Below are 11,613 nucleotides of genomic sequence, written 5' to 3' on the forward strand. Positions count from 1 at the left end.
TAAAAATGACAAATTTTGTTGTCTACGTTCGTTCAAAATATGTGTTTTACATCAAAACAACAGTTTTCATGATTAACAATAGAGGTTAATGAGATAAAGTCTCAGCGAAAACGTGTCAACTAAAAAAAGACAGTTGCCAAATAGCGTTTGCCATAAAAGATGAAGTTAAAACCTAAGTGGCAGTTTAGAGTAAACCTATAATTTTTAAATAATTAATTTTTAAAATTAATAATAATTTTTAAAAAAAATTTCAAAAAATCTCCGAATAGGGAACTCTCCGAAAAAGGCTGTCTCCGAATAGGGAACTCTCCGAATCGGACTCGCCGAATAGTAGCAGACCCGCATTAGTAACCCACTTCTTCGGTCAATAGGTATGTATATTGTGTGAGAGAAAATTTGAGAGGAATTTAGTTTCTAAAATGAGGAAATAAGAGGAAAAGTAACTACTTGGTGAATGGCGATGAGAAAATAGAAAATGAAAGTGTGGAAGCCCTGATTCTGTCCCAAATGGTCTCTGATCTGGCTCTTCTCGCGTGTCATTTATTTGTACCCTGAATTGTCGATGCAAATAAAACAGTTCATCACCGTTAATGACGAAAAATTGTAGTTAAGGAACATTTAAAGGTCTGTGCAAAAAAGGTGGAGGGAACGCCTGCATTGGAAAAGTTTTTCATTGTAATCAAAGCAGGTTTTTTGTTTTTATATTGACATTTCATTTGTTAAGTTTGTGACCAAGAAATGAGGATTCCTGCAGGACATCATTTCGATACAATCTATGGTATGTCATGGCAAGACATCCAACTAATGTCGATAGAGTAATGAGACTGCCTGCATTGTTCTATCTAAATGATGATAAGTTTGACACTGCTCCAGAGCATGTGGCTGTGTCTCAATAAGACACAACGGTATGTTAAAGTAATGGGAGCAGCTACAATGTCTTTTCATTGCTTCTGCTCCCTGTGCCTGTAGCAGTGTTGCATTGAATCTGTGATAACAGTATGGCAATATGGCATGTTGTTTGTTGACGCAATGGGCACAAAATAAAACACAATTGGAATTAGTTGACTCCATGATTATATATATATAATTATATAATATGTTAAACAACAGCCTAGTTTTCCATTGCTTTCAGCTGTCTGTTTTGGCTCATCTGAAGTTACTTCACTTTGCATATATCTTACAGGCTGTTACGATAGACTTAAAAGAAATTGTTGCTATCTTGATGTACTGATCAAGCAATGTTTTTATCAGATCAAGCACGTTAGATTAACCTTCAAAACTTGAAGAAAAATGTTGAATTCTTGCACTTTGTTTTAAGTTAGGTTGTAAAATGTCTAGTTATTCTGGAATGTGTATTTTTTGTTCTGAAGGTTATGCACTATGCAGGTATATAATTGCAAATTACTTTCATAGTAAGCCTGCATGTTTGTTTTATCCAGTTGTAATTTACTAATTTTTTTGGTTGAATGAGATCTTGCAACTTGGCAAAATGAATGAGAAGCAACGTGAAGATGCTATTGATCTAAAAATCAAACTACTGCGAGAGAAGAGTCAAAAAATTGAAGAACGGCACAAACTTGTAGAAGAAGACAAACAGTAATTTTTTTTGTTTTTGTTCTATTTATTTATATACCATTTCTGGTTTCAAGCATTGATGTCATTCAATTTTTTATAGAAATGTTTACAAATGCAGATATCTGCAATATATTTTGACTATTGTTGTAATTTCATGTTAATGATGGTTTTAACATACTTAAACAGTTCACATTTTCACAGAAGGTGTAGCGTATAATTACAAAACAAACTGTCATTTTGTCTAAATTAAGCCATTGGCCTACGGTACCTTTAAATGCTCGTTGTCAGCATTAGGCATTTGTTAACATTAGTTCCTAACTCGACAACCCCTAAAAATGTTGGCAATTCCTGACAATAGGTGTTTAGAGGCGGAATGGCCCGATTTGGAGAGTCCGATTCGGTGAGTCCGATCCCTTAACAGGGGATTTTTTCAATTTTTTTTTTAAATTATCGGGTACCGTAGCCTAATTATCATTGCCGTTTTAGGGTTAGGGGTTAGGAGTTAAGGTTAGAAGTTAGGAACTCACCGAATCAGACTCACCGAATCGGACTCACCGAATAGTAGCAGACCCGTTTAGAGGTACCCATTGGCCTACGGGGAGCTTCATTTCCTCATGTGCTGTGTTAAACTACGGAAATTTTGATAATTACAGTTGTTTGTGTAGGCGAGCAGAAGCACGTGGGAATGCAGTCAACAAAAAGCATCAAGCAGCTGCAGGTTATTCACAAAAGGTTAGGTTTTTTTAACTTATAATTTCATACCTCCTGTTGCATTAAAAATGGTTATTTATAAATGAGTTGTATTTTAACAGCATGGAAGTAATCCTCGTGCTCACATGGACGATCCTGGAGGTGATTATTATGACGATAGATCTAATGATATGCAAAGACCTAGAAGAGGTCAGAGAGGAGGATTTCATCAGCGTTCATATGACAGAGGAGATAGTTATGAACATGAAGAAAGAGGATATCGTGATGAAGGAAGATACCATCGAGGTTCGCAAAGACCACAGCAAGATCGCTATAATAGCCAGGCTGACAGAAAAGTATGATCCTGTTATAATTTGTTTTGCTGTTCATATCCATATCAATTAGGTGTTACTTGTAATATATACTTAGTTACAAATAATAATTAATCTTCTGCAGTATTTTTAGTGTTATCTGTTGTGGTGACATGCTATCGGTTTGTGTATTTATGTAAAAACACAGGTACACGATGATGCCAAAATTGATATTTTATGTAAACTATTCATTACTTTCAGTATACTGACAGAGAATCTCAGCGGCAAAGCAACATTGAAAAAATGGAAGCTCAAATGTCAGGAAAACTTCAAGTAAATTTTTTTGCATAATTTTTATTTACGATATTCGAAGACTTTTCGTCAACAAACAAGTTCTTCTTTTTGATGCCTCTTGTTTTCAGAAAGGTGATGAGGATTGGCAAGAACCGGCTGGTTTCTTACAAGATCCTCGTCGTGATGGTGAAGGAGAGTTTGAGAGGCGTCCAGCTCCAAGAGGAGTTCGATATAATCCCAATGACAGTAGGAGTCGCCATCAAAACAGGGTATGAAGGCACATGCCACACATATTCAAGAATAATAATGATGTTTTTGTTGTGCTCATTGCGACAACCTGCTTTGCGATTACAGATACGCAACCTAACGTGAAGCAGCGAAAGGACAAACTGTCATCGAGTCAACTGCTCCCGTTGTTTTTGCATACCATTAACTGTCATGTTAAAACACGTGTTCTTAAGCGGTGTCGAACCGATGTCCTTTCGAGTAGGAAACGTTCTCACCACTCGTCCACGCTGCCGGCGATTGATCAAAACCAGTACATACATAATTACATATGGTTTCAAGTAATTGGTAAATTATGAATAAATATTTCTGACATCGATCTGTTGATGATTAGTCAAATATTCTGCAGAATTATGGTGGGCCACCGACAAGAATGGACCGGACCATAGAAATGACTGGTCGAGAGAGACAAGATTATGATAAATGGAAGAAACAGCAGGAAGAAGCTGACAAGTACAGACTGGCAAAAAGCCAGGCGGAAGATGGACATTGGAAGAGAGATTGGGACAGTGACAAACGGTGAATTTCTAATAGAGTATATTCCAATTGCCATGTTCAATTGTTCATGCTCTCCAGTAATTCCCCAGACAGCTGTCTGCGGACGTTGAATCAATGTATCAAATGATGTATTTGCTGTCTGGGCCATTTCTTGAAATCCTCGGATTTATTTCTTAATTGTGAGTAACTTACATTGTTAGATCTGCTTGTAACGTGATAAATGTGTCTCAATATCATCGGCCATGACTCCATCCCAGGTGATGTGGTTTGGATTGATCTTTCGCTTTAGAGCAAACACTATCAGCTCAGACAGCAATTCGTCCGTCATTTTTCAAGTCATTTGAGTCATTTGATTCAAGGTCTGTAGAAGTTGAATGTAATGTAAAAATGATGGATTTTGCTGTTTGGGACACATTAAAATCGACCTCTAAGTTTTAAGAAATTAAAATCTTCAACAATTCTCAACGTTTTTCCTCTTCAGATCTGCAGACCAGGACGACCACAGACACGCGCAAAAACAACGCGATCCCGATTATTCTCGAGACAACAGACGCGGAAACAACAGGCGGGATGGAAACTACAATAGAAGACAGAATGATGGTTACCGTACGGGCGCCCATAATGAGTAAGGCAACAGTTAAAAGACGTTTCATTCTGCTCCGCCGTTTTACACGAATCGTTTGTGAAAACTTGTTGTTGTTGAAAATGGATATTAAGGTAGATTAGCTTCTTCTTCTTCTTCGTTTGAACCTTGTTCTTCGCCACTTCAAGGGTCGAGGGGCTCTGCCTTTTACCACCCTTGGGCAGTGGCGGCGACGCGGTTTAAATGTTTGGGCAGGTGTCGAGCAGCCATTGAATCTTATGAGCGAGCTGCTCGATCACATCAATCTTGCTGGATGTGATGCCCTCAGCGTTCAGCTGTAAGATGGTGGGACGACGGTACTTGTCGACAGTGGGACTGCCGCGCTCTGAAAAGAGCGGTTCTCGTGGGGTCTTGTGCTGAGCGCTCCGGGTCGAGGTTCGGTTTTGACAGTCTTCGTTTCGCATTTATATAATGCTACTTACAGGGGGGACCGCGTTTATTAGTCGTTGATCAAAATAGCTGGAAAGATTGTTAGGTACGATAATTACAGGTGTTTTTTTTTCAAGAAATCTAACTCAAACGCTACCATTGAATATGTTTTAATCTTTAAACCTTAGCAAAAGCAACTCCATTTCAAACTCTAAAATTCTCAACAGATGATTACATTAAAAATCAAAAGGTATTAATACACAACACTCATGAAAGCTCTACCATACCTCTTCTGGCTTTAATCCTACTAACTGGTTTTGAATTTCGGTTTATACCAACAGTCCAACACCAGTCTATACCAACCTTTGGTCACCAACGAGCTTCAAGTGTGAAAATGCGATACGAAACTACTGGCTCTAGTCTAGATGTTCGCTGTAACTTAAGCAACTTGTGAAATACAGAACTTTTTATACTCCACAGATATGATGATCACCAGCGCTCTGGACCTCCAGCCAGGCAACACAGTGACAGGGGGTCTAGGCCCACTCGCAATGAGTTTAGCTCCAGAGATAACAAAGAAGATACTTCAGAGTGGCCATCCTTGCAACAAGGTAGAGAAAGTAATCATGATTGGAAAGTAAGGTTGGCCAAGTAGTAGTAGTCCAGTTTTAATCCGGTGATGTCCCCGTTACCGAGGGTGGCCGGATTCACCTCCAAATGCCGCAATCGTCTTCACACCCTGCCTCCACATCGATCTGTCTAACGCGTCCTTTCTTGTCAAGCCCACCTTGTTGCTTTCCTCCTCAACTTGCCTTTTCCACGGTTTTTTGGGTCTTCTTTGCCGAAACGTCTGTTTATCTTCTTCAGTAATAGCAAGCCTTAAAGCAGGCGGCGGCCATGGCCGCTAAGTAGTGCTTGAATGACCTCCTCAGTCGGCCAATTTGGCCGCCGGTTTCTTCTAGCAAATTATTTAATTTTACAATAGAATGATCATGGATTAACTGTCGAAAATATCTAGTATCAAAGAGTGACGCAGAATTAGGTCAGTGCGTCATAATCACCACTGTTGTATTGTGCGGAAACATTTGCTATTGTATGGAAATTATCCACTCCAGCTGCGATCACTAGCTATAAGTCTTGTTTGTAATTTCCGACGTTTATTTTAACAAAGTGTTAATCCGAAATGCTAATTTACATCAACTGGCAATATTGTCGCTTTTATGTAGATTCAATGTTGTCGGACATTGAATCGTTGTTAAAAACGAGAACTACCCAGACAACAAAATTCTTCATTTTTACCCTGATTTAACGACTGTAAACGTAGAATCAATGTAAAAATGACGGATTTTGTTGTCTGGATAGGTTAGTTGACATCAGAGGGGAGAACATGCATCTTCATAGTTGAGAAATGTTCCCGCTGTGGGTTAGTGACTTCACACCTTCATTGGTGACATCATAACGGTATAAACGGTCAGGTTTTATGAAAGGCGGTATGCACTATGCAGTTGAAACAATTTACTGAGCAGCGAGCAGTTGAAACAATTTATAGTGTCGTTAGATGGTCCCGCAGGCCGCAATACCGGATTACAATCCCGATAAAGCGGTTATTGCGTGGTACAACGATTCTATTGCAGGACGTCGCCCAGACTTCAACAACTCTAAGTGATCATTTTAGCATTGTTGCAAGTTTAATTCTATTTACTTGTGCTATCGTTATTTTTGTTTTGTATTTTGGCCTCCAAGCACTCAGATTTGGCCGCCGAGAAGGAGCTCTTGGTAGGCCACGATGGCTGCCGGAAAAAAACACCGAGTTTTAAGGCCTGTAATAGGTTTAATGGTTTTTGCCCTATTGCCCTAGCAATCAGGACCTTTTCAAACTTTTTCAGTGTTAACAATAAATTGCTGTACATACATCATCTTTCGCAAGAATGTTTTTGCGGTATATTTTTGATTTTATGTACGAATCAAGAGAGCAAAGCCATTTATTTTCTGAAAACAGGTGAAAACCAACCAAGAGAGTCACACCAAGAAAGAAGGCAACACAGAGACCACAAGACATCGAGGAGAGATGGTGAACCACGTCAGTTTGCTAACTAAGTTGGGAAACGATTTTCCACGAACCATGTGCAATTGCGCTGTTGTGGAAGCTGGGCGGACAAAGTTAATATTCACAAGCAATTGTATTTTTAGTTTTGCTGTGCTTTAAAAATGAACAGGGAAGGCTTTCGATGGTACGTCAAGGTAGAGTAATGCAAAGACCATGTCGAATGCTCTTGTTATAAATCTGCTTTCATTAAATTATGCTTTTGTTTCAGGCACACATGACCATAATCCTTTAAATAACGAGGAAACCCCAAGCAGAGACAGAAAGAAACACCAATACAGTGATTCCGAGTGAGTTTATGTTGACGTTTGATCTCTTAGCAACAACATCACGTGCCCGCCTAGAAAAATCCGCTCAAAAAAAGGCGGATTATGCTAACTGAATTATGCAATGTAGGATAAAGAAAAAAAAATCCCAGCTAAAAAATCAGTGCTCTTTACAGACGTTGAATTAATGTAAAAGTTGAATTCAGACGTTGAATTGATGTAAAAAGCACTTATTGGCTGGGTTAAACGTGTTTTGATTTATGTGCAGGCAGAGGCCACAAAACTCCCCACAAAATTTAAAGTCTCCTGAAGACCAATTTCGAAGTAGAGGGGGTCAGGGGCGGTCAAGAGGAAGAGGTCGTGGAAGAGGGAGAGGTCAAGACGGGCGACACAGAGATGACCGAAGAAGTAGAGAAGATTTTGAAGGAAGTAGATCTTCTAAACAGAATCCTAAGCTGACGGTTAATATACCTGAAAGGGAGAAAAAATCTGAATCTCACGATAAAAGAAAAGATTCATCCGGCTCCAATCGCTCGATAAACCGAACATCCTCATTGACCAGTCCTTTGAAAACTCCTGAGAACTTTGTGCCTGTTGGTGACTGGGCCACTGAAGTTGAGTCTAGCTGCACGAGAATAGACGAGAACACTGGAGAGAAGAATGATGCTTCTGTTGAAGCCGTTCACAACTCACCGGATGTAGCTTCAGATGTAAAGAAGGATGAAGTGGAATCTACCGACAATGATACTTCCTTGAACAGCGATGCGAAAGCAGACAACACCGCCTCACCAACTGATAGTGGTGAGTTTGCATCTACGGACGATCTTCCAAAGGATGAAGAAACAGTTGCTTCCACGATCGACATGGACTCCTCTGTAGATATTACCGCATCAGACGATACTTCTTCTCACAGCACTGATCCTGCTCCAGCGGAAGAGCATACCGTTTCCGAAACGGATGCCAAAGAACCAATTGTTGATGTAACATCATCAGGTGATGCTGCTCTCATGGCAGAAGGCAAGGTTGTTTCTTCGGTTGGAGATCTCTCTATAGCGTCAACACATGCTGATTCAGCAGACGATATTGTTGATTCTGGAAATGATTTTGCCGCTGCATCACCAAACAGTGAAAATACTCCTCCAGTCAACAAACTTTCAGATGTGGACGCTGCATCAACGCATGATGCATCTTTGGAAGATGATATTGAAACTTCTGATGAAAATGCTCCTCCAGTGAACAAATTTTCAGATGTGGATGCTGCATCAACGCATGATGCTTCTTTGGAAGATGGTACTGAAACAACCTCATCACCGCATGTTGGTCAGGATGAATTTTCATCACAAGATGCTTTTAAGTCCTCGAAACAAGATGTTGTGATATCACTTGATTCCACTGGATCGCTGCTGGAAGATGATGAGGACAACGAAAGTTTCGTGACAGTTGGAAGTGAAGAGAAGAGGTAAATTGATAAATTGGTGTTCGCGTACTTTGTGAAAGAACCGCGATAGTGAAAGTCAAGTGAAATGTTTTTTCCTACTTGTAACTAGATTTTTCTTGTTTAAGTTTACAGTCAAATTTTTCATTCCTTGTCGGAAACACCATTTCTAACCTTTTTGATAAGGTTATAGAGCAGCGGTTCTCAATTTGTTTTTATCTGGCGGACCCTTTTTAAGTACTTGAAATAGTGGAGGACTCCATCAAGTTTTAGAACATAAAACATTTGAAAAGTGAACAATTACTGGTGTATCATTTAAATCAGTACAGTGTCTCCATGATCATCCGCAATAGGAATGGAGGTTTGCTTAATGGCAAAGCGCTGGAGCGTTGAGCCTCCAGATGTTGGTTCGAGTTTCTTTGACTTTGCGTTTGAATTTTTTAATATAATGTGTAAAAAACATAGCTTTAAGTGTCGAGCGTTGCCGTGATAGCCTAATGTGCACTGTTCACACTGCCAGCATGATTAATTGATTATAATAGTATTTTATCCTGGCTTGTATTGTTTTTAGGAACACCTCATCAGATGATTCTGATGAAGAAGACTTTAAAGATTCGGAAGACGTCCATGGAGAAGTTAATGTCTTTTCTACTGAACAAGATATTGAAGATATCGTCACTGGTTTGCTGAAGGATCTTGTTGGAAAACTCGTTCAAGAAGTCGTGGTGAATGATCTTGATGAAGCAAGGAATGGTACGGAAGAGGAACCAGAGGAAACTGCTCAGCGTCTAGATTCCGAGGAGAAGGAATTAGACCCGTCAGTTAAAGACATTGGAAAAGGGTGATTTTGCGCAATATATTCTATAATTTAGCTGGTACATTAATAAGACTGAGATTGAAAGTGGACCCACTTTTGCTTAATACTTGTTCCACCACATCAAGACAATGAATTTTTTGAATTTCAACCTTTTACATCAAAGTTTCATCGCTAACGTCTGAGATCGCAATTTTGGTGATAATTTGGGAATTGCATTGTTGTGTGATTGCGGAGGTTATTTTAACTCAGAAGTGCACCAGTTTTGCACTAAAATTTGATTGAACTTCTTGTACTAACATTTTTTTTTTAAACAATCCCTATTGCTTGCTATTCCTTTTCGGTGAAGCATGTTGAAAGCTTTGTGAAAGGCAGACATTTTAAGTTGAGTTATGTCGTTATAATGTTACGTGACGGCTATTTAATATTTATGCTACCCAATAACGTAGCAATCTGTGTGTTTGAAATATTTATAAACACGAGTTGATAACACAAAAGTTTTGCTGGTAGGAGTTAAAGTGAAGCCTAATCTTCCGAAAGTCATGATACGGCAAAATATTTTCGATAAGCAAAAGCTTTGGCAATCTACCTTGTCAGTGGCTCGTAAAACAAGTTTTCTTGTTTGGAATGGCTGGGATTTCACAGCGATAATCTATTTTCAGTGAAGAGAATTTCGAAGACGCATCGACCTCACAATCAAGCATAATTCCTCCCTCAATAAGCCAAGAGAAAATTATGGCACCTCTTAGCGAAACGGCCACAGTCACCACAATACAAAGCGACAACGGAGAAGCATGATGTCACAATTATTGTTTTGCGTCATTTTATTGTCAACTGACAGTTATTTCCCAGCGATATTGCTTCATATGAAAGTATCGTACGATTAGACAGGGGTTCCCAACCTTTTTTACACCGTGGCCCCCTTTGAAAATTTTTGGTAACCCCTGGATTAGAGTATGAAGTTTATCTTCAGTTCCGGTTCTGCAATAATTCGACAGTAGCCGAATTGTTTTTCTCACTTTCTCTTGCCGAATTATGTGCCTTTCTTATCACGACTGGCTCGCTTGCAAACTTCTTGTCGAGCACAATCAAATGCTTTCTAACATCGGGACACATCTGGTCATCGAAGCAATCGTTATCTATTCCTAAAAGTGTCTGAACAACTCGTCAAAGTTGCATTTGTGTCAAAATATTTTTTCTGCATGATTGTTTGCTCTTATTACATAGGGGTTCTCAACTTTTGGCAAAGAATCGCGTTTATTCGTCAACAAAATCTTGATATTTCTTAGATAGTCGGTAGCCGTGGCCGAGTGGTTAGCGCGTTGGGCTCGCAGTCGAGAGCCTGCATGTTCGACTCCAGCCACCCGCACTTGCTGTTGTTTCTCTGGGCAAGAAACTTAACGATAATTGCCTCTACCTAGTGATCGATTTCGAGTAATGGGTAGTACCAAATTTAAGTCATAAGTAAAGTAGACAACCGGAAACAGACATTGCCGTCGGCTGCAGCGTGGGTCAGGTGTTTGTCGGAAGGCGTACACCGATGCATAGCGCTCAAGTCCGCTTTCCCGCAATGCAGGATAAAGATAAACAAACAAACAAATGGTTATTTGGACGAATGGATAGAAATCATTTGCGAATTCGTTTTTCCTCATTTCCCACCGATTCTGGTGGCATATGCTGCAACAGAAATAGCGCGCGACCTTACTCCATCCTCTGCGATGTTCAAGAAATAATCAAATTTGAGATTCCTAAATTAATTGATTCAACGCAATCTTTTACATTCGAGTAGTGATGATATTATTATGTTCTGTACCAGATTTACGTACTGCAAGGTGTACTGGTCATCACACGGTTGAGAACCCCGAGAAAATGTACAACAGGACTGTGTTGATGTGCTGCTTGATTGCAACAAAGTGAGCTTGCGTGTTCGCATTAGTGCTCTGTGGAACGTGTTGACAATCGCGAGGGACGGCGATTCAGATATGGTTTGCGTCTACACTTTTCTGTCAAAATGCCTACTTTTTTTTAAGAGTCAATCTGGTATCGAACATTGTCCTTCTCTATCACAGGCATTGCCATTATCCAGTCACCTGCGAGTTTCTAATATTGATAACTGATAGTAGGCCTATCGTTCTTGGCTATATTCAGCAGTCAGGGTAAGCACGAATTGGATTTATTTCACGCACTGTCGTCATTGACGCATTTTTCTGTCGTGAGAGTGGATACGGAAATAAGAAATGCATTGTAAAAACGAACAATAGCCTATTCTTTAGCTTATTTAAGCATACCCTGGTCGTAGCATACATTTCACAGTGTGAGGATTACGCGA

General features: G+C 39.6%; 1 protein-coding gene across 1 annotated transcript; it reads left to right on the forward strand.

Annotated features, from left to right (window-relative positions):
- The first annotated feature begins 1,302 nt into the window (after window positions 1-1,302).
- LOC145780490 (uncharacterized) lies at window positions 1,303-11,448 on the forward strand. Its single transcript, XM_082592104.1, has 13 exons — window positions 1,303-1,596; window positions 2,241-2,307; window positions 2,388-2,621; window positions 2,838-2,909; window positions 2,999-3,139; window positions 3,505-3,674; window positions 4,135-4,278; window positions 5,146-5,276; window positions 6,665-6,745; window positions 6,981-7,059; window positions 7,304-8,494; window positions 9,042-9,311; window positions 9,947-11,448. Exons 1-13 carry the CDS (start codon window positions 1,490-1,492, stop codon window positions 10,080-10,082), a joined length of 2,823 nt encoding a protein of 940 aa, XP_082448230.1. The 5' UTR covers window positions 1,303-1,489; the 3' UTR covers window positions 10,083-11,448.
- Window positions 11,449-11,613: the final 165 nt, after the last annotated feature.

This window comes from Aplidium turbinatum, chromosome 12, assembly GCF_918807975.1.
Source record: "Aplidium turbinatum chromosome 12, kaAplTurb1.1, whole genome shotgun sequence".
NCBI lineage: Eukaryota > Metazoa > Chordata > Ascidiacea > Aplousobranchia > Polyclinidae > Aplidium > Aplidium turbinatum.

Coding starts and splice junctions, on each gene's coding strand:
- LOC145780490 (XM_082592104.1), top strand. CDS start 1,490: ATGAATGAGAAGCAACGTGAAGATGCTATTGATCTAAAAATCAAACTA. Junction 3,675..4,134: donor GATTGGGACAGTGACAAACG/GTGAATTTCTAA, acceptor TTTCCTCTTCAG/ATCTGCAGACCAGGACGACC. Junction 7,060..7,303: donor CACCAATACAGTGATTCCGA/GTGAGTTTATGT, acceptor ATTTATGTGCAG/GCAGAGGCCACAAAACTCCC.